The 23,163-nt window shown below is 37.4% G+C and overlaps 1 protein-coding gene across 5 annotated transcripts in view; it reads right to left on the minus strand.

Annotated features, from left to right (window-relative positions):
* The window catches only part of SMYD3 (SET and MYND domain containing 3), a 375,834-nt gene that overhangs the window by 79,268 nt on the left and 273,403 nt on the right, over positions 1–23,163 (minus strand). For 3 of the 5 annotated variants that reach the window (XM_027453858.3, XM_038176758.2, XM_038176761.2), the window contains exons 6-7: positions 4,155–4,222; positions 1,823–1,925 (exon numbers count right to left, since the gene is read on the minus strand). The exons of the other annotated variants lie outside the window; for them this stretch is intronic. In XM_027453858.3, the coding sequence (XP_027309659.3) occupies positions 1,823–1,925; positions 4,155–4,222 (171 nt within the window). The remainder of the gene's footprint in view (positions 1–1,822; positions 1,926–4,154; positions 4,223–23,163) is intronic. 5 annotated transcript variants of the gene reach the window in all.

Here is a 23,163-nt window from a genome sequence, read left to right on the forward strand (position 1 = left end):
CTTCAAATTACCCTAATAGATCTAAACTAATGCATCCTTTGCATCTTTCTCACTTATGCTCCTTTTTCTTCCTTAGACACATCCTTATTTGAAGAAACAAATTTGAAGCACTCAATTTAATACAGGACATATATATCTTAGATGTTCTTTAAGGCAAGTTTTCCTTTAAGTACCAAAACTAGGAGCAATTATTGCACCAAGTAAACCAGAACCTGGGCTCTAAAGAAAATTCTGACTTTCTGAGGAAAAGTGTTTTAGAAAATGATATGTTCACATAAGGTGCAGTCATTTTAAAGCTCACATTCATGCAGCTGTCCAAGTCACTGTAAACTAAGTGGTTCTAGCTGCCCTGTTTTACCATTTATATTTATAGCCTTACAAATGACTTATAACTTGCACGATATCTATTCCACCACTGATTTTAACCTGAAGACTTCTGTGGGTCATAGACCCCTAAAACAAAGTGTGAAATTTGGGTCATTGCTTCACAGCTGTAGAACTACCAAGTGACATCCATACATTCAAGGATGTTCTACTTCACTTCTCACTCCAGAACCACTCTGAGGCTACCTGAGTGCCTCTTCCACTGTGCAAAAGCTGCTTGTTACAAAGAACTGATTTACAAAATTTATTTGGAAAAATATACCCGTGTACACGAAATTAAGATTTTAGAACTCTAGTAATTAACCTGAATACATCATGGGAAAACATTACAATCCACTGTATATTTAGATAAATAACACATCTTGGTGAATGGGAAAGCAAAGATATATAGATAAAATGCAAGAAAAACACACATAATTTGTCTTGAACAAGAATGCCAGACAGAATAATGGCTACACTTACTAGGTCTACAAAATTGCACCCTAGAAGATTTCTCTTGGTAAAGTAAACAAGCAAAAGCATTTCTGTTGATTCTCCACACTATTTTGCCTACAAATATATTTTACCATTTACATATCTTAGAAAAAGGATGCATTAAAAAACAAACAAAAGCAACAATAACAACAACAACAAAAAAACAACTTATAGTGAGAAAAGGAGGTACTGTTCCTAAATTAGAGTACATAAATCCTTGATCTTCCCAGAGACTGAAGCACAAACGTGAACTGCATTTACATAAGATCATGATTTTGAAATAACCAAGAGCTAGACCTGCATAGGTCGTTGGTGCATGTGAAGTTACATATATACCTGTTTTTGCAGGCCTTACTAAGCAAATTCTGCATTGCGTTGCTCTGAAAGACAGTTCCTTTGAAATGGTTACCTAGCCACAAATGATTGTTTTCAAAAGAAATACAAATGCTGTCTTAAAAACAAAACTGACAATAACTTAGATCAAAATCAGAAATCTCTCGAGAGGGATATTTTGAAGTCTTCCCTTGTAAAATGAACAAGAAAACAAACCTCACATTGTTACTTTCTCTGTCAATGAAAGGTTTACAACAATAGCATGGTTACAGCCTGACAAATGCTTATTGTTGCCCTGACTTAGTGAACACTGCATTCCACCCAGAAATATTCTAAGTGTTTCCATCAGGGTAAAGACATCCAAATACAAACAAAATGAAGTGCCTAAAGGAGGAAAGAGGAACAAGAATTTATCAAGACTGCTGGTGATTTATGAGTAGTAATGATTATGGGGCCCAGGCAGTGTGAAGAGATGATTCTATTTATCATTTTCTCCCTGATAGCTATGTGCTAGAAATTGGCATCAATATATCATCAAAATATTAAGCTGGTGGCCCTGCAGTCTGGAATTTATTTAGGGAGATGTCATTGTTGCAGGTGTCTGTGATGGAAGGGAGGACAAGTTAATTACCTCTTCACCAATCTGGATCTCTCGGACTGAGCGAAGTAAAAGCTGGTATCCTTCAAAAATGATCACACAGTTTGGGTCACAGCTGTGATTCAGTAAAGACATGCTGCAAATGGTGGTAGAGTTGGAGAAAGAGAGTGAAAGAACTTTAGTTCGCTGCCATTACGGTGGACATAATTTAAAAATAGCTATCCAAAAAAATCCCTGGTAAATCAGCTGCTCTTGGTTAGGGGAGAAAAATTAATGTTTAGCAATGAATATAAATCTTCTAATAGGAGCCACTCTTGAACATGTTTACATGTTCCTTCCCTCCTTGTACTCTGCAGGGGAGGAAGGAGATGGACTCCCAGTGACTCTCTTAGAAGCCTTTCTCAGGGAAGAGTGCAAAGCAGGCAAGCTGACAACAATGTAGCTTAGAACAGTTCAGAATAAAAGATTTGTCCAGTAGAACTGTGTCTTATTTCTGCTGCTTCTGCTCAGTTTCAGGGCACTAATAACATACACCTTACCAGTTACCTTGGCCCTTAGTGGGACCTTCCCTCTTTTAAAAGGGCACATAAGAACATCCTCCTCCAAGTACTTCTGATTTCCACATTTTACTAGCTGAGAAACAATCGACTCTGCCAGACCAAGAACAGTTTCATAGCTGACTCAGGTCTGATGTTTCTTCTTCTATGGGAATGACCCACTGAAAGACCATTTCTGGCATCTTCAGGCTGGAAGCAGAATTTTTGGCTTATCCATCTTTTGGCTGCCTTTATTACTTTCCCCATCTGCCTGATTCAGCAACTCAGGATCCCCAATGCATCTGGCAAAACGGAGGATGTTACCAAGGGTCACGGCCCATATTTATTCAGTTCTTGACTCTTAAAGGGTTATAAAAAGGACCTTAAATCTTTTGATAGCCCTTCAAGCCTCACAAAATATCAGTGGTGAGTCTCCGCATGAACTCAATAGCATACTCTGGGAGACAGTTTCCATTTCACTTAAGTGAGATCACTGGGCCTATTCCTGCTGGCAAGATGATGTAAAGAGGTACCATAGGATTTTGTTTTAAAATATATTGGGATGCTGAAGCTATTAAGCCATGCAACAACATACAACCTTTTAACGAGACTATACGAAGCATTCTTAATCAAATTTCATCTTGTGGAAACTCTAATGGTTATAATGACAATTTCACCTGGAAGTGTAGACTGTCTCACCTTATTACATGCTGCAGCCCAGATGGAAGGGCATTTGCCTAGAATTTGGGAACCAGCAGTTTAAGTTCACTATTTTCCCATCTCAGAATGTTTTGAAGCAGCAAAATTAAAGCTGCTGTGAACTGAATTGGGAAAGGGTCCCTTGTATCCCCTGACGGGGCATTATCACAGAACACAGATAGCCACTTTCTTCCTAGTCAGGGGCTTTTTGTCAACCAAAAGAAAACCTTTCACTAATAACAATGCTCTAAAATACTGTTCCTTTTTTTTTTTTTTTTTTTTTTGAAGTATGTGAAAAGATTTGTTTCCATTCCACTATGAAATCAGATGAATGTTCCGTATTTTTCATAACACCAGTTCCCATGTCCTCCTAGTAGCCTTTGCCTTATCTTTACCACAAGTAGGCCTCGTTTGTCCTCAGTCAAATCTTGCACACATGACCTTAGTAGGAAAAGCAACAACAATGACTGGCCCCTTTAGATACTGACAACATGGTTCAACCCTATATTCACAAAAAAATAAATCGAAAATTATATTTTTTCTGCTCAATTTTATGTGCTCCATATTAATAGTTGCAGGTACCTATGAAGGCAAAACCTTCCCTCATACATCCTTCTTAACTAATACAAATAAGAAATAATTCGAATACTAACATCCATCTCTCAAGGGGCTTATCTTTTCACTTTACTGGTTTCTTAGTTATGGTAATTTGCTAATATACACATTTGATCTTTTTCTTTTCATTGCCAATTCAGAAGACTCTTGGCTGCAAAATATCTGCCTTCCAAAGCAACATAGAACACACTTCCTTTTACTTGTTAGGAATGTTTAGTCACACGTTTTTAACATTAGCTTTTTTTTTTTTTTTTTTTACTTAGAAATGACTACCACCTCAATAAAAATAAAATCTAAAGACATATTCTATTTAAACTGTTTTAAATCTGTAATTGGGACTATTAAGAATTTTTTCAACTTGATGATTTTTTTCATTCTCCTATAATTTATTCCCATTTCCCAGTTTCTTGTTTGGACATGTTACCTGCTACATTTATGGCCCTTAAAGCTACCTAGGAAAAAAGGAGAAAACCTAACATAGATTTTGCCTGTGAATGAAACAGTGTTCACACTACCTGGGATACAGGCCAACACCAACATCCTGCATCTCTCCGTTACTGATGGTGAAACAGTTACAGGTCACCTGTGAAAACAAGGGAAAAAATCCAGGATTACCAGAGTAACTTGGAAACTCCATACTCAGATGAAAAAAAACTTTCAAAATAAAATGAAGGGGCAACTGGTAATTGGATGGGAAACATTCAAGTCCAACACTGGTGCTCTTTCATTTTAGAGCAATCACATCTGGGACACACTCTCCTGTAAAACTGCAGTCAATTAAAAGCAGAAATATTAGTATCCTGCAAAAATGTGGGGTTAAACACATGCAGAGGCCCTATCTTCCTGTTCAGAGGGGGGAAAAAACCTACACAGAGGCTGAGAAGCTTAGCCTGGAAACAACACAGCAGATAACAGCAGATAAGGCCGGTGAAAAGCGTGGCTGTTTCCATTCTGGTACTCTATTGATGCCAGGCTGTCACAGACCTTTTAATGAGTACTACAAGAGCCCAAAGAATATATATAGCAGAGCCTTGAATTAAAGAGCAGTTTTGACTTTGGCAATGTGATATAGGCATAAATACATGCAAAGTTTGTGCAATAGTCCATCTTTCACGCTATGGATATGTTGGTTTGCATGTATAAGATCACACAAAATCATCTTCAAATTATTGTTCAAGAGAACTATAATCTTTCACTTCACCTCAAATATTCAGCTTGATAGTGCATTCTTCCCTTGTACACTCGTACAAAACTAAAGTGGTTTTAGAAGACAGTGGAGAAGAACGAAAGTTCATTGCAAGAAGATACAGCCAAACCCCAAATTATCAGACTGAAGTGTCCTGGTGATAGATCAGAAATTTGTAAATGCTTAGCAATTATCACTTTCATGGGCTTAAACAAGAACCAGAATGCAGCTCCTAATGAACTTTTAATATGTCTCAATTATTTTTTGTTGGTTTTGTTGTGGGGAGGATGGGGAAGGGACATGACTGTTTTCTTTGCTTTTTTTTTTAATATATATTTTTTTATTAGTTCCTGTTCAGTTATCAATGACATACTAATAAAACACTTGATAAAGAAAAAGACTTCTTATACATGCAAGTATTATGCAAAGTCCTATGCCTGTTCTGCATAACATTCAATTACTAATGCCATTTATTTTCTTTAGAACAGAAATGAGATAGAGTATGATTTGGCAGATCTGAAAATGAGATCTGAAAGTTGTAGTTTTATCCATAGAATAATTGCCCAGAACAGTAAATGCACACCTCTATTTTAAAGTTGTACACTGAACAATTTAATCGTACACCTTACCTTACAGAATTGATGAATTATTATTTATGAGAACATTAACCATAAGGTGAGAAAGAAACCCTCTTTCAAAATTTCTCATAAATTCTGACAGCAACGGTAATTTAAATAAATGCACATGCAGTAAGGCTTGTGTTTATTTATTTATTTTTAAACGGTTAGACAATACTATGATTGGTCTATTATTTATGTAACCCATTCAAATGTTCCCCATCAATTACCAAATGCATACATCTTAATTATTTCTGTTCTACTGGCACTGGACACAAAGTATCAGACAACTTCTGAGCAAAGATTAGTCCATTTAAAGTGGCAATTATAGTAGTTTTAAAAATATTGACTTGATTTTGGTATTTATTGAAAAAATAATGCCTTCCAGGTAAAGGAGAAAGAAAGCCCGCTTATGTGGACCTCAGTGCTCTCTAACGGATTATGAAGTAGCAGAGGTCAGACATCTCTTAGAAGTAAATGAATCCCTCTTCCTTGCAGATCTCCTATTATTACCATAAAACTGTTTATATTAACAACACTGAATGTTGGAGTTATAGAATTAAGAGCTATAGAGACTATTTCATCATTTCCTAACATAGGTATGCATTCTATTGTGTGAAAAATTTCATACACAGAAGTCACAAGCGTTTTGCTTTTTGTAAGAACACACTAGGTTTTTATAGATTATATGTAAAGAAAAATGTGAGATGAATCGACGCTCTGAGATTCAGACATCAAGAGTGTCTTTCAGAAGTAGCTCTCTGTGAGGCACTTTTTAACTTCTCCGGTTTAGATATCTTCAGAGTATACAGTTGCATCTCAATATCCCAGTGAAGTAGTGCAATACCATCTAATTTCTAACTATTTGCAGTTTCACATAGGGGACTGGGAATCAGAAGCATTCAGGACCACATCTAAAAAGGTATTTAGGCTTTAGACTAAACATAGGCAGAAATATACGAATTTTGGGCTATATAACTTTAGTCACAGTCCAACCAGAGGCATAAGAAGTTTAAAGTGCTGTGGGATTTGTTTAGCTTCCTTGCAGACAATCCTTCCCCACTGTTAAGCTCAGGTATGGAAACAAGAATTAGCCAGCAGTGTTCATACGGAGTGCATTACAGATATCGCCCTTTGTTGTGGTTGTTCTTTGTCCTCAACAAATGCAGACAGAGGAAGCAAGGTAGGAAGTAGTATCTCATCGTTTATGGTGTATGAAATTCTGACATAATGACAATCCTGCACTGATAGTTTGCAGCTGGTAATAGGAATCAAAGATGAAAACTCCACAGTCTGGCACCTGGAGGTGGGGATGTTGGTTCTCTTTCAAATTTCTTATGAAGTTTCTAAAAATCTGAATATTCTCCACATCATTTCTATTCACAAAACTTTTAAGAAGTTTCTAATTTCTCAAAGTTAAATGTGAGTCCTGCCAAGGGCAGTACTGGGATTTCAGTCCAACGGCCACCATAGGAGTTAATGTTTTAGACCACATCTCACAAGAAACAAAAAAAAAAGAAGGAATTTCTTTTACACAAAACCCGAAGAAAAATCCATTTTCCTAGCTTCGCTTCCTAGGATTTGCTGACTTTTATGTGTAGCTCAGATACCAGATAAAACTGGAGCATCCAGTGCTGTTGAGAAGACCACAGGTACACTGCCTGTTTCGAGACAAAGTGAGGAAATTGGTTACAGATCAAAACCTGCTGTGACTGGAAGTTAACTAACCCCATTTCTATGGAAAACAAAACAAAGCAAACAATGCCTTTCTTCTGTTATTGTGTTGCTTTCAGGTTCCATCATCACTTTGCCTTTTTTTTCTGCCTTTACTGAACCATCTTATTCTTGATACAATGATCTTTGAGGTTCTGATTCTCTGTGAACCCAGATTTTGAAATAAGGAAGAATAAACAATATGGGGCAATACGCTGCTTCAGAATAGAGTTTCTTCCTTACAGAGGCATGGCCTTTGTCATCTTAACTCCTGTAGAATCATCTATCTTGGTTATTTAATTTATGCTGCAGTTCAACTTGTCCCTTATGATTCCTCTAAAAACTCTTCTCTGTCCAATGCCATAGCACTATGAATGCATATCTACATATGGAGACTGAACAGAGTACTCAGAGTTTGCTAGACCTACAAATAAGGAAAAATGTCCACATACTTTGGAACTCCAAAGTTGCAAAGTCAAATTCCTTGCCATTTCTACAGTTTCTGAAATAACACATTTCTCACCATGAGAACCGAGGGCAAATTCTCACAGGAGATTCACAGGCTTTCAAGTCTCCACAATGCAAAACTTTTTTTAAGAATATCCCAAAGCTCTCAAGGTTTATCATCATAGATTGATTGCCCATACCATTCACCAACAATTTAAATGTGACAATAAATCCTGCAAGATTATTTAAAAAGAATCACTATTTCAAGCAACAAACAATATTATAATGTATCCTTATTGATTTAAATAAAAAGATTTGTTCTTTGAGAGACTGCATGTGTTTTAGAGAGGTATACTCTACCCCATAAGTTAACCCAAGAAGATGACATAATCCTTCCCAGCCTGGTAAACACACAGAGGGTAAAACAGCTTTACTGACTGACCACCATTCTCACGCATATTTCATCAGCAAACAAAAACTGCTGCAATCTGTTATGTTTTATTTCCTCTCCAAATAGCATACGAGAACTCTGCAATTTACCTCGTAAGGAGGTCTCTGCTCCCAGGACATCTGGAGGTACTGTCTAAGCAATCTCTGCCTGTGCCAAACTTGCAGTCCAATGGAGAGCCGTGAAGATTAATTCTGGTGTTCGCATTTGACAGGGTATGAAGGCTTCAGTTTGGCAACATATTGCCTTGGATTTGCATTCAGTTCTGCCTATCCTAATCCAAAGCCCTCCTACTGATTGTGGGTGACTGTGGCCACAGTTCAGACCTCGTTCGTATCACTTTACACTACAGATTTGCATTTGGGTTAAATAAAGCAGACGTAGACCCAACAGCAGGACACTCCAGATCTGGGATTTCAGACACTAAGACAACGGAAAATTTGCATAGGGGAAGCAAGAGAAGAAAAAAAAAAATTATTAGTGGTTAAAGATTGCTGCACAAATCAAGTTACAAATACCTGGACTAATAATAATCATTTTGTCTCCATGTGTCCCTGTATGTTACTGCAGCACCGTGAGGTAGTTCTTGTAATGTGCACAAGAAAACCTCAAAGAAGGATTAACAGTGGACACATCGCACCAATAAGGCCAATATCATTTTCAGCTTTGATCTAGAATGACTCCAGCCATCTCTGTAAATGGTGTGTCACAGCTGGCATATTCTAACCCACCAGCAGGAAGAAAGCCAGAACTTTTCCCCCTAATTTATGAACTCAATGTAATGTAAATTAAAGATGAAAAAAAAACAAAAACAAGTTCATGGATTATTAAGTTTCCCTTCCACAGGAAAGCTGGCTGGATATTCCTGAACACTAGCGAATATTTAACAAAAGATGTTGTAACCAGTTGGCATGTTGTAAACAAGCTTCTCAAGAGACTCAGGCATTAGCCAGGTGGAAGGGGTGGGCAGTAAATGCTATGCAAGGGACAGACTAATTCAAATGACCAAGACGTGCCCCAGAGACCTCCTAGCACCACCGCCCTCATTGTAGGTCTGTTGTGATATCTCCTTCCCATTTGAGGATGAACAGATACAAGACACAGATGGTTGATAGATCTCAAATCTGCTAATGACTTCATTTGGCACACAGAGTGCTAGGGTAACAGTGCTAAACACTGCTGCAGTGCTCAAGTGCAAACGCATGGTATGCCACGGCAGCGACAGACCTGTCAAGGCCCTGTATTGAGCATCCTTCATTTAGCTGCTCGTGGCCAGAGCCCATGGCCCCAAAAAGACCCAGATAGGCAGAGCTCCTCCTGCTCTGAATCCTCAGCTGTGTCCAATGGACAGCATTTCAGAGAGGGGTAAGAGGAGATGGGATGAGGTGGGAAAGTAAGTCGTCTGCTACCAGAGTGCTGTGCTGAAAGAAGTCCTGCCACAAGGTGTATATTTGTGGTGTGTGTACACACAGGTTTTATTAAATCAGGAGCTTTGAATCCAATTCTCTGCTGTATTGTACTCAGGACCGACCTGCTTCCATAGGAGCCACAAAATCAACAGTAGAGGAAGGAAGCATTAAAAGAACTGAAATAAACCAAGAAAAAGATTCTTCTGTGTTTTGTTCTAGACTGAAATCAAAACATGTTAGGATGGTTTGGGGAAATGTTTATCTAATTTAGATTTTCAGACTATGGAAATGGGAAAAATACTTAACTTTTTGTGATACATGCTTAGAAGCCAAATTTTGCTGCAATATCATGGCATTCATAGGAGTTACATTCCTTTCACACCAGGACTGAATTTTCAATTATTTCATTTTTCTTTAAGAACAATACATCCTATTTATCTCTTGTGCCAAATCATTAAGGTTTTGGGTGAATTAAAGACTACTGCTTCAGAGCTACTTACAGCAAAGATGTGGATTTCCAAATGTTCTCTTAGTTTTTGTCATCGTTGGAGATCTTTCTTCCTATCAACTGTCAAAATTTCAGGCCACTTTTAGCAACCCTAGCAAATAAAAGTTTCTTATGAGCCTGCAGAACACCAGTATCCCTTGCAGATGGGTGTCACCACCTACCAGCCAGTAGACCAGATAAATTTGGCCTGACATTAACAGATGATTTAATGCGAGTGTGCTTCAGGCATCCCTTTTTAGTACTCAGCTAAGTGGTGCAATTTTGATTGGAATGGAATGAAAATAGGTCATGGCAAATTACCTCCTATCTTCTTATCCCCACACATACTTCTCCAATCCTTCAAATGAAAATATTTAGCTATGTAGCTAAATATATTTGATCATCAAGAATTTCAAAGCCATCATTACTAGGACAAATGTTATGTTTGCTATGGGCACTTTTTTTTTTTTTTTTTTTTTTTAAAGTGTGTGTATAAGATGTAGTTACTGACCCAAGACATGAATAGCTAAAGCCCAAAACATGCAAAAACATTGCACTTTTTTGGTAAAATGAAGTATCCTGAAGTTCCATAGAACTCCCACTTAAAAAAATTGTGTTCCTTGTGTTCTTTTTACAGACTATTCTGCCAACAGTCAGCAAACCTCATGTTGCCTTTGGAGAAACTCTAGCTTTTACCTAGCTCTGCAAATACTATTATTACTGCTTTTTGGAACAGAACTAAAACACATTTCTGGAGCAGAACTGGACAGAAGGAACTGCAAAGTCACTAATGGACCATATTACAGTATGCATGCAGCAGTTGGCATTATTAACTGGAGTAGAGTAGAGGCATGACAACCATCTCTTCTTCCTTATTTTCCTGCTGGTAAGTCCACTCCTGTGAGATGGGGCAAAGTTATTAACTTGATTCCTGCAGCCACTGCATGCCCACCTGCTCAAAGTAAAACTACTTGCTTCTTGGATGAGATCAAACTTGATGGCATCTGGGAGTGGTTAAGTGACTTGGTATTTGTCTTGCCTTTCTGCTTATCTGCTCTGCAATGGAATATTCAAAAACCAAATGTGGGACTAAATATGAAAAATAAAGGTGAGACTCAGCTATAGTTTCTGGTGTGAAAATGGCATAGGCAAAACAAGCTAATGAACTAATCTTGAGCTAAAAATAAGGTGGAATAAATGAGTATGTCATCTCCAGTACCCAGATGATTTCCTCATACAAGACTCATAACTGTTAGACAGCCTATGTTAGGCGAGATGAAACCTAGCCCAAATGTGTCGGGCTTGGCTGACCTTATTCTTACAATTGCCATATAATTGTTGCTCCTTCTGGAGGTGTTTGTTGAGCAAGACCTTCAAGTGTATTTCTCTCTTAAGATTCATTGACCAAAAGTCTTTGGATTTGGTCACTTGGCTTGGTGGATTTTTGCATCTACTTCCTCCTTCCTTTTTCAGTTTTCACTTACTGCCTAGCAATATATTTTCTACTGGGGAGAAAAAAAAAAGTGGGAGGGAAGATAAAGCCTGGGGAAAATGCTTTTCATGCAATTTCTTTAAAATTGTCTCTAAAAGGAAATTCCTGAAAGCACAAAAACTTGAAGAGGAAGAAAATTCAAAATGAGAAGAAAAACAAATTCAGAACTCTCTTCCAAACTGTGATAGCATAAACCAAATATTTTAATTACTTGAAAATGTTTAAAAAACAAAAACACCCATACTTATTTTGCTACTTGAGTTACATCCTGAAACACATGACTGAGGAGTTTTAGAACTGAACTTGTTTTTTTTTTGTTGTTGTTGTGTTTATTAGGGTGAAAAATGCATGGAAACAACTTGCGACATTGTAAACATGTATGCGTCCATGATCCCTGCAAGCAGGGCTAACTACAATATACTCTGGTTTATATTAACCAGATGAAATCTCAGGCTTTTGTAAAGTTTGGACATCTAGGTCCAAAAGAATACTCATGTAACTATTCCTTCCAGTTCCTTCCATTTTTCTTACATGCTTTCCCACCAGATGAACTACTATTACTTTTCTTTTGACACATAGTTTCATAAAAAAGTATTATTGTTATTTTGTAAAATCATTTGGTTTTGATCAAAACAAAACAAAAAGGAATTTAAGTTATTTACATATCATTTACTTTTTAACTTTTTCCTATCATTCAAACTGGGTGACATTACTACTTTTAAAAACCAAGGGGCCAGACATACCCTTTTGTCTGTCAGTGGTCTAAGCCCTTTCTCCCCACTAAAGATTTTTAGGAATCTGTAAATAAGACAATAGCAAGCATGGCGAACATTCTTCCTTCCTGACAGCTAGCAAAACAAACATCTGCTGAGAGCAGGTAGTTTCAATTACACACAAAAAAATAATTTGAATATTACATGAGCTCTTCACAAAATGCCAGCATAGAATTTCCTGAAGAAAATACTTTTCTTTGCCTCTAAGTTTGTTAGCAACTTATTAGTACATGGCTGCAAAATGCTTTTACACTCACTTTTGCTTCTTTCTTCCATAGAAAACATATGAACAGGATCACCAGACACAATGACTGATGCTACTGTCCCCTAGGAGGTGTTCTGCATCAGATAGGCTAGGGCTGGCTGTGGCCAGCTAAAAAGTGTGGAGTGCCAGATGATATCGATCAAATAGATTAAGACCAGGTGGCAATTAGAAGTTTAACAGGACAAAGTAAAACTGAAACAAAAAGCCCACTATGTAGGTAATCTTGAAATACTGAAACAGCCAGCTGATGACCTTAACCAGATGTTTTTTGGTAAAACAGGGTGACTGCCTATTGGAGGTGGTTTTAAGAAATCCAGGCACTGAGGAGGTGGTTAAACCAGACCCCAGTTCTAGACTGAAAGGAAGAATTGACCTGACTGAAAGGAAGGACTGATTGCACTCAGTATGAGTGTGTGTTGGCACAGAAGCATGAATATGACTGTATCAGAAAATAGCACGATACAGAAAGGCAGAAAATGTAAGTCAAACTCCATTTCCTTTTGGGGACAAAATATGCTATTATGTTTAAGGTAAAGATGTGATGCATAGAACAAATTAAAGCCAAAACAGTAATTTCAAGGCCTGCATAACTCAAGTCCTCTCTACTCAAAGAGTTCATGGATTTTCACAGGACTTGTGTACCCATAGTATCTCTAGAAAATCACCTCCATAAGGGTTTCCAGCCAGATTTTTTTTTTTTCCTACAACTCAGTTTTGCTGGGCTATTTCAAACATTGCTCTAATCAGGAAACAGTTTAAATAATTTAATTTTTGGAATTCCATAACATTGGATATGTTTAGTCTCAACACAGTGCATACGCTTCTAGTTACTGTGAGGATAGCTTTCACGCTGATGCCACTAGTTTTCTCATTCCCATAATGTTAGTCTGACATTCTTGGACAATTCTACGTGATAATAAAACACAGACAGTCAATGACATCTAACATTACTGAAGGCAATTTGCTAGCATTGTGGACTACATTTGACCATATTGGGAAGTGACAGAGTAAGTCGGGAAAAAAAATAATAATCCTGCTCTACTCCTTTGAATCTGCAGGGTGCATTTGCAGGATCTGCACCCAGGATCTAAACCAGAGCTGCAAGTCCCATTTGTTGGCTAAGGTGGGGGATTTTGCTTGAAGGGACTCCGTTTGCTACAACCTGCTCCATTCAGAAAAGCCTGGATACTTTGTATGCAGCGAGTGCTATGGAAGAACTTCCCTTTCATATTTCATTTGGAGCCATTTGTGCCTTTTGAATGAAAGTACTGGTAGGAGATACATTGGGTGAACAAGGCTTGCAGCACCCCACAAAGTCAGTACCCCAGAAACTAGCAGGGTGAATGTCACTGTTCAAATCCATCAGGACTCCTCAGAAGCACCACTGCTTCAGTAGAACAGATAATAATTCTAATATACCATTCTACCTATATCTGAATAGAATAGATCTTCCTTTGAAATAATGTTTTACTGTACCAAATTAGTAGTAACCATTATACAGATTTTCTTTATCATTACTATATGCTATTACTTGTTAGGAAGAAAGACAACACTTGAAAGTAGTATTAAGCCATACTTTCATTAGAGTAGCAGTCAGATTAAAGAAAATATGACTTAGTCCAAAATAAGCTCATAAAACAAGTTTAGAGAATGCCTAGTTAATATGACATCAAACAATGAGCTGACAAAAGAATTGCAAAACAGTTACATGTACAGTAACTTTTAATAGCACAGCTAGAATCATAGCTTGCAGAAATAAAAAGCCATGCTTCCTGCTTAACAAACTCTCTTATAGTATACAGACTGTAAATTGAAGAGAAAACGATCTGTGTTTCCTCTTCCAGGCAGAGGGATGCCACTTGGAATGTATAACCAGTTCCACAATTCTCAAGAATGCAGGCTGAGCTAGAAATTTACTGGAAGACTTTTAGCTAGTATAAATTGTATCAGAAATTCTAAGGATTTTAGGTATATTGGGATATCAGCAGTTTTCAGGACCTAACTGGTGAAAGCTATAATCAAGCTGCTCTGAATTCAGTGTTGGCCCAGCTTCAAGCAGCATGTAAAGAAACGATCTCTCAAGATCCCTTTCTACCTCTGATTCAATCTACACTGATTTCTCACGTTCATATTTCTGGCTCTTTGTATGTAAATACAAACCTCAAATCTATCTAATTTAAAGGAACAAATGGTCCTCATTAGATATTAAAAGCCTGTTTTAGAAGAATAAGTGGAAACAGTTTATTAGCCCTTAAGTAATTGCCATTTTCTGTGAGATTTCGCTTTATGAAATTTATAACTAAGCAATCAACTGGTAGGCAACATTTCTACTTTCCTAGGACTAGAAAATGGAAGGTGTCAGGAAGCTCTCCTTTCAGATGGCCTGTGGCTTCTGTATGTCCAAGATTCTTATCCACACCCACAGCAGATGTCAGCCAACAAAACCTTTTCTGATTTCACATCACTCCTGGTATCCTTCATTAAGAAGGCTATGTACCACCATGTACTGGAAGTTGAAAACCATCACATCAGGACTTTCTTGCTGTTTCTGATATACGATAAACGGAAAAGGAAAGGAAATGAGTGGAAATCAGCTAGAGGACAGGAAGTTTGGAATAATAAGCAAGTGCACTGAAGAGTACAAAAGAGATAGAGATCTGAAAGTAATATGTGAATATAAAGTATATTTCTATAATTCAAAGAAATAACATGGGATTCTAATTCACCTGCTACACTATGTGATATGCATGAGTACCTGAAGCAAAAAAATATAAATTAGGCATTGTAAATAATAATAACAACATTGAAGAAAGACTTTCCACCTTCACAATTACATTATTTGATCTTTCACTGTTAAAGAAAAAAAAAAAGTATTTAATTTCAAAATGTCTCTACCAGATGTCTTTGAAATATATTATTAAAGGAAGGTTAGACAAACATTATGTTGAGCACACAGTTCAAATGCTTGTGGGTAGCTAACTAAAGTTCACAGACCTGTATGTAATTGCTGTCTACAGGAAATACTTATGTCAAAGAAAGAATTTTCTCCTCACTCCTTCACCTTTGCCCTTCCACAAACTCACCAGCAAAGAAACCTTATAAGAGCATTTCTGTGATGAACAGGACTGTGTCAGTATGAGATGAACTAAATAACTAAATCTAACAGCCAGGAATATAATCTTGCAACTTCTCAGAAGCAAGGTTTTAACAATTATTAATTGGTAAATAACATAACTGTATGCAAATAGGCTTGAAACAAAATTTACATTTGTCCTTATTTAAACTGCAACATAAAATTTGCACTTACATTAATATAAATTAGCACGAACTTCAGTGGCATCAGATGAGTTACACAAAACAATAATTAGATAGCAAGAAAGTTCACTAGACAAACTAGAATGAGAACTTCTGAGAGCACTGAAATAGGGTGATCCAACTCCCTGTGGTTAAAATTCTGAATATTTCAGACATAACAAATCCTTTCCATTAAACATCTGCAAACTTTGGGTTGCTTAATTCTTAACTAAGCTCTGTACCACTAATGTCTCAAGTTCATATCTAATAAGGAAAAATATTTTTGTTTGTTTGTTTTGTGTTTGATGTGATTATACTAAATAAACAGACTAGCCAAAGTTGGAGGGTATTTAAAAAATAGCATGCAGTTTTGTTTCACCATTATCTTGAGATACTGTGAAAGGAATTGAAACTGCATTTTTCAAAATCGTCTGTGTTTTCTCAGCATGTAAATGATATACTGCCATTTGCAAAGTGACTGCTACAGCCATGCAATCTTTCATGTGAAAGTGAGAATTTTGCCTGCCAACAAGTATCAACATTTCTTTACAGGAAACGTTGTATCATCCTCCCTCTTATATGCAGACAGGCAAAATAAATACCAGTAGTAAACCCTAGTAAGCAGATGAATACCAGTATGTTTTCATTTAATTCTCTTTAGAATACCAATATGTTTTCATTTAATTCTCTTTATCTTGTGATTTTTAACCCAATTCAATTGTTTTCATAATCCAGATTCATGATTTCAGAAACTTTGAGAACAGACTCAATATTTACATTTCAAAGTCCCAACATTCACTACAGTCTGAGCAAATTACAACGGTGTTGTGTTACATATTTCAAGAAAGAAATATGGATGTTTTGACTCTAGAAAACTAATTACAGATTTACAAAATACCCCTCTGATACACAGCACTCTCCTAGTGCTCCATGCTCTTTTTTACTGATATGCAGATTTGCTCTCAGCAAATCTTTATCTACAATTTACATACCCATTCCTCTGAGCTTCTTTTATTTTGTACAAACCAGATCTTTACATACACCTCAAACAAGCAAACCTGCTAGATGAGCTGTGATTTCAGCAAGCAAGAAGAAGTACTTGGCATTTCTGCCACACCTGACAAAACCTGGGTGACAGGAAAGAACATACTAATTGTTGGTCAATACTATAGCAGTAGAGCCAAGCGAGCTCCCCACCTCCACATCCAAATAAAAATCTAAGTTTTGATATATTAACTCTCTTAAAAACAAGACAAAACTAAAGAAAGGGCAAAACTGAATCAGAAATATGAGCCACAAGGCATGAGATTATTCAAATCTACTGTTGCGCTTCTCCTCACAGTTGGCATTTTGATGCTGGCTTCTCCTTATGTTCATACTGTTGGTTTTTTTTAAACCAGCGTAATGCCAAAAAGCTACATGCCAAAATACCTTCTTACTTGATGAAGTTAATCATTTAAAATTCAATATTATGGCTATGATTATTTAAGGACTTATTATGTCAGAGCACATTTTCCTTTCATGTAGGACTTGTCTCTCATATTATTTGACTTCCCATGAAAATTTTACCTTTGAATTATTATATTTTCATAATAGAATGAAGTAAAACTGCAAATTAATTCCTAAAACCCAGACTTTTCACCCGAACAGTCTATTCATGATACAAATTCACGATACAACATGCATTTAAAATAAAAATTACCAAATGACACTACGCAAGGTTTCATTGACTGGTAGTTCTTGTGATGAGTGCCACATGAGAACAAATTAAGTACATTCATACTTTTTCCCCCACCAAAATGTTGATTTTTTTTTTTTTATGACAGAAAAAAGTAATTTTTTACATTAAATCCTGTTTAAGATACAATTAAAATGTTTTATTTGTTTGTTTAATATTTTACATGCTGTGGTACTCTTGGCCTCAACTATAAATCAACTGTGTGAAATTATAAAATTGTCACCTTTGGCTCACCCCAAAACAAGAATTCTGAATATCAAGCCTTCAAACACTTCCGCTTTGACCACTTTCTCCCCTCCCCACCCCCTCCTTTTTTTTTTTTTTTTTTTTTTAATATTGAGCTCATCCTAATGAAAGCACAAAACATTTAGAAAGTCTTAATTATGATCTAGGCTCTGTGAGTCTTTCCACATTGAGTTCAAGCTTCTTCCACTGAGAGTCAATTGCATCACTTCCTCTGTGATGCTGAAACAGATACCGGTGAGGGTCCTCCTATCCATGAATGAAGCACCAACTTCTCTCAAACTTCATTATTAGATTTTTAACATTTTCTACTCACTGTGAAGGTAGCATCATATTGAAAAGTCTGTTAAGCTATTATCACTTGTTGGATCATTTAAATACACTATTCAGTTTGTATAAGATATTTAAAAATATATGCAACTTATTCCTTAGGGGCAAATTCATACATTGAATCTCTTTCTCCAAATCACATTGCCAACCCTCCAGTTACACATCTGTGATTTTAAACAAATTAGAAACCAGAAAAGGGAAGGTCACAAAAAGTATAAAATGACTGAACTAAGAGAAATAAAATAGAAATCAAAAGTACAGGAGCTAATGCATTAAAAAAAAAAAAGTTCAAATAAATAACTTTTTTCTTAGTGAGCGTTTATTAACAGTTTGGTTGTAGGAGGAGCATGGAGGAAAGGACCCTGTAAAATGGCAGCCAAGGCCAGTGGCACTGAATTTCCACCATATATGGCTCAAAGGTCATCTAGTACCCAGGCCTACAGAGAATAAAGGAAAAGGTAGAGATTTGTTTTAAAAATTGCTACACAGTTTAGCTGCTCAGCAGTTCTGAGCAGCAAGCCAGCTCTGACACATTACAGGCCCATGCTCTCAAAAGTGCCAGCACGGCAACAAAACCAGGAGCAGCGCTGCCTCCACACGTGCCTGCAGAGCTGAATTCAGCCCTGTGAAGCTCAAACTTCACTCACCTGCAGCTCTCAAGGACTCCAAGCCATGCTCACCAATCCATAAAAGCAGCCTCTCACTAAGGATGCTTTATAACTGCCAGACAACTGAGGGTACATAAACTGTAGGCCTTGCCTTGTGAAGGAGGCTGCATAAATACAGCGGTCTGTCCACTGAGAACTTCTCACCCAGTCAGCTCCTACACATGGAGACTATGCTTCAAACTCCCATATCATAGGAACAAACGAATGCTGGTACCTTGAGTGAATAATGATTCTCTTCTGCTGTTCTGCAACTAAAAAGTTAATTTAATATCATCACCTAACTTTGTGCAAACTAGTCAGATATTTGAAGTTGGGGACCTACTTCTTCCCTCTTCACTCTTGTTCAACAAACAGGCCCTGCCTCTGGAAGCACTTCTAGAGTTTTGTTTTCACCTGAGCTTTTTTCTCATCCACTTCAGAAAGGTGGTTCATGGATTATTGCTGATGTGTCTTGCCCACTTCAGCAAAGGAACCACTCTGCACCCCATGGCTCAGGAGTGGTGCATCTGAGGATCTGGTTTACTCAGTGGTGTACTGAGGTTCTGGTTATGTCAAATTGTGTCTGAAGACCCTGCAATGCGATTACTCTAAAAAAAGTAATATTAATCAATCTTTTTTTTTCTTGAACAGCCACTCGATTTTCATGATGAATCTGTCCATTGGGAGGATTCCCAAACCAGAAGAGTCAGAGTCAGCCCCAGGACCTGTGCAGGAGATGGGGATGCGACAATAAAAACTGTGCAGGGTAGCTTTTGAAAAACATATCACTGAGTAATATTCAGCAATATTTAGTGAACTGAATGCAGAAGTCTTTTAACAGAGGAAGTGTGTTAAAGTGAGAACTTAAGTGTAGCAAACTCAGTTTTGATATCAAAAGGATGATCTGTTTATACCATAATACTCCCATGAGACTGGGCAGCAACAGCAAAGGGCAGGAAAGCTGAAGGGTTTTAGGAGAGCTGCATTAGTACTGGCATGTAGAGAGATGGAAGCACAGATGACTTTGTCAAAAAAAAAAAAAAAAAGAACTTCTGTGTAAAGCCAATATTTTCAAAAAAGCCCTATTTATACAAAACCAACAAATCTGCTCCAAGGAGACACACAAAGAGATCACTGCAAAATAAAGCTCACTTCTATTTACCCAGACTTCTCTCTACAAAAATCTTGTCGGGATTTGTGTGCATGACTACAAATATACTATCATGTCACTCTGGTTATTTGTCTAAAAAAGAAATGTTATTTAATGATACATGCTCTTTGGCTGAAATTTAGCCACAAAGCCACACATTTTGCAAACCAAGTATCCATAGTAACTAACTGCACAATAACCGACCATGGGTATTTATCGGTTTCAAAATTATTCACAAATGAAACTGTTACATATTTGAATTAAGCCTGTACATTCAATGGGCCTAAGTCCATGAAAAAAAAAAAAAAAAAAAAAAAAAAAAAAAGTTTATCCTAATTAGAGCTCAGTATATCATTTAATTTTCAACAAATCATGTACCCTTCAAAAGCAGATTCTGCCTTTACGTTTGGAATGCCTATAAGTCATGGATCTGTCAAAATTCATTCAGAATCAGCTCAAACCTTTCCTTTTTGTTACTATTTTTGAACTCAAGGAACCAATCATGAACTAAGCAGTAAAAATTCACACTCAAATACTGAAATTGTGACAGTTGCTGAGTCTGTAGATACATTTGGTGGCTTAAAAACTGAAGATACTGTGGCTTATTATTGTGATTGCATTGCAGCAGAGACGCTGAATGTAAATTACCATCAAAAGGCAAGCTTGAAGAAGCCTCTGGAGAACTGCCCTGCCCTAAAATAGCACCAATTAATGGAACAATGAATGTTGGAAAATATTCTTTTTTTGTTTTTGTTTGTTTTAGCCCACACAGAAATTTTACCCAGAGAATCCTGCAAATTATGTTTTCAAGTATTTTGGAGGGGTATTTTTCTTCTTTTTTTTTTTTTTCCCTCTCATCATCTTCTCATTATTGGAATAAAAACTCCGTAAAAGGTTTTTTGAGTAGAACTGGAATCAAAAATTAATAATGCTTCAAATCTATGAAGTAAAATAATGGAATATTACATTATGTAAGGCAGAAAAAAAAAATAATAAAAAAAAGGCAATGCTTTTGAAGAACCTTTCCTCCTTCCAGCTTCTCACAAAGCTTCTCTTTCTTGCTTCTCATTTTAGCATTTCAGTTGTGTAACTACAAGTTGAAACCAGAGTTCAGAAGGCCTGAAATAATATTTGCTTGAATATATGTAGCTTTATATTTCTATTTGCTCAAGGACATCAAACAATGTATAAGTGTTAATTAGTCATAACAGGCCTGTGAAGAACGCAAGTGCAGAACTGAATCATGGAGGAATTGAATGCAACACCAAGGCCACACAGCACACCAGCAGCAGTTAGGTATACAAAGGAATTTTGCTCAGCATCTCTGACTGTATCCAAAAGGTTACAGTTAAAAAGAAAAACAACAAACAATTTTCTTTAGAAAATAATAGAAGCACAAAATCCGCAACTGAAATTGGATTTCTGTCTTTACATTTCTCTGTGGCAGACGTCGACTGTTCTGTGCTGCAGTACAGCTGCAGGCACAGTGTTGGTAATGTTATGCCAGTTAAGGGGCTGTGTATTATTTCATGTCCTCTGTCTTGACAGCGTAAAGCTGTGAAATTGGCTGGTAGCTCCAATGTACTTCTCTAGTGCATTTTCAATCTGCATTTGCCTTTCTCCATTTATGCAGATTGCTGCCTAGCTGTTAACTGCCATTACAGAGCACGCTCATCATACAGTAAAAATTAAAGTAACATAAAAAGAGTAGTGGATGGAATCTCCTAAGCAGCTGAAATTTATAAAGCACCAGAGCTCTTTTTAAAGCTTAACCATAAACCTGGAAAGAAAATCCCGAAGAATCAGGGATGAGAAAAAACTGCCATAGAAATTCCCTGCAGCCCACCTTGTGCACTCAGTGCAGTGGGGCTTTGCCTCTTGGCACCTGTGGTACTGAAGGTGAAGGGGTGCCCCCTGTGGTCAACAACCCACCTGGGCCACACTAGGTAAGGGGAAAGTGGCAGCTTGGACTTCCCTGCCTATGCCCTCAAACGCAGGCGACTCTGTCAGGGCAGAAAGGTACCTTGGAAGGCACCCAGCACTGAACTTGTCAGGGCCACAATTTAATACACAGCTAGTATGCTTTTCTGTATGCCCTGTTAGAGGTCATGTTCTCAGAACACTTGTACCAGCAGATAAAAAGCTCCACATCCACTCCTGCCTCCCACAGAGCTGAGTAAAAGCTCCTGTTTTGAGGAGCAGAGGCCTCTAGGGAAGGGCTGTCCACGTGGCAGCCAGCAGGAGGCCCTGAGGCAGCCAAAGGTTGCCCGGGGCAAACGGTAGATGTGGCAGGCCTTCCCAGCTTGCAGGGAGGTGCCCAGTGCTTGGGGTTGGGGCTGCCCTGGTGCCCACAGCTTCCTGCTCCTGGCTGGGGTGGTGGGACCCTGATGAGGTGAAACCCCAGGCACAGGGAGTCACCAGTCCACACAATGCCAGTTTGCATTGCTTACTTCCTTTGGTGAGTCAGGTCATAGCAAAACACTGCTATGAAAACATTACAGTACTTAAGACGTAATTGTGACACATAATTATGCTAGACTGACAGCAAATACTTTCAGGTCCTCCTCCCTACGTTCATGCTAGAGGAGTACGCTCAATAAATCAAACTCCAGAAAGAAGGTCTACTGGAAAACTGCTGCATAAACAGGTGTCACTAGAAAAACACAGAGCTTCTGTAGAATGCTAAGACTTTATGGTTTTGGTTTTTGTTGCTGTTTTGGTGTGGTTTACATTGAAAAAAGAAAATGAGACAAGACTGTCTCCCCTTTCCCTAATTTCATGAAGAAATAACCCTCAATAGTCAAAGCTCTGCTATGACAGAAGATGACCTCATCACCAGACGTGTATTTCCCAGAATTGTACTCTTCTCTGTATATTGAAAACACGCACAGTTTCTGGCTCCTATACAACATATCAATAATGAAATTTAGAAGAAATAAGGTGTTTTTAAGACTGGACAGTGAGAGAAATAATATATATGTAGGGCATCTATAAATACATGTAGGAAAACAATGTTGGAATACATGTAGGAAAGCATTCACTACTATCCATTTTCTGTAGACAAATAATATGAGTTGTTTTTCTTGGAATCATTGAAAGTGCACTACGAAACTATGTTATTTGCCACTCTAGGGGAAGCAGATTGGGATGAATGATATAACTGACTTCCATGGGTTGTTTTCACAGTAGGCCACATAGATATTAATCCAAATTAATAAGTAACTTAAAAAAAAATGAGAGAGAGAGAGAATGAGAAAATACATGGTCTATTTTGGTTTCAGATCA

Source organism: Anas platyrhynchos, chromosome 3 (assembly GCF_047663525.1).
Source record: "Anas platyrhynchos isolate ZD024472 breed Pekin duck chromosome 3, IASCAAS_PekinDuck_T2T, whole genome shotgun sequence".
NCBI lineage: Eukaryota > Metazoa > Chordata > Aves > Anseriformes > Anatidae > Anas > Anas platyrhynchos.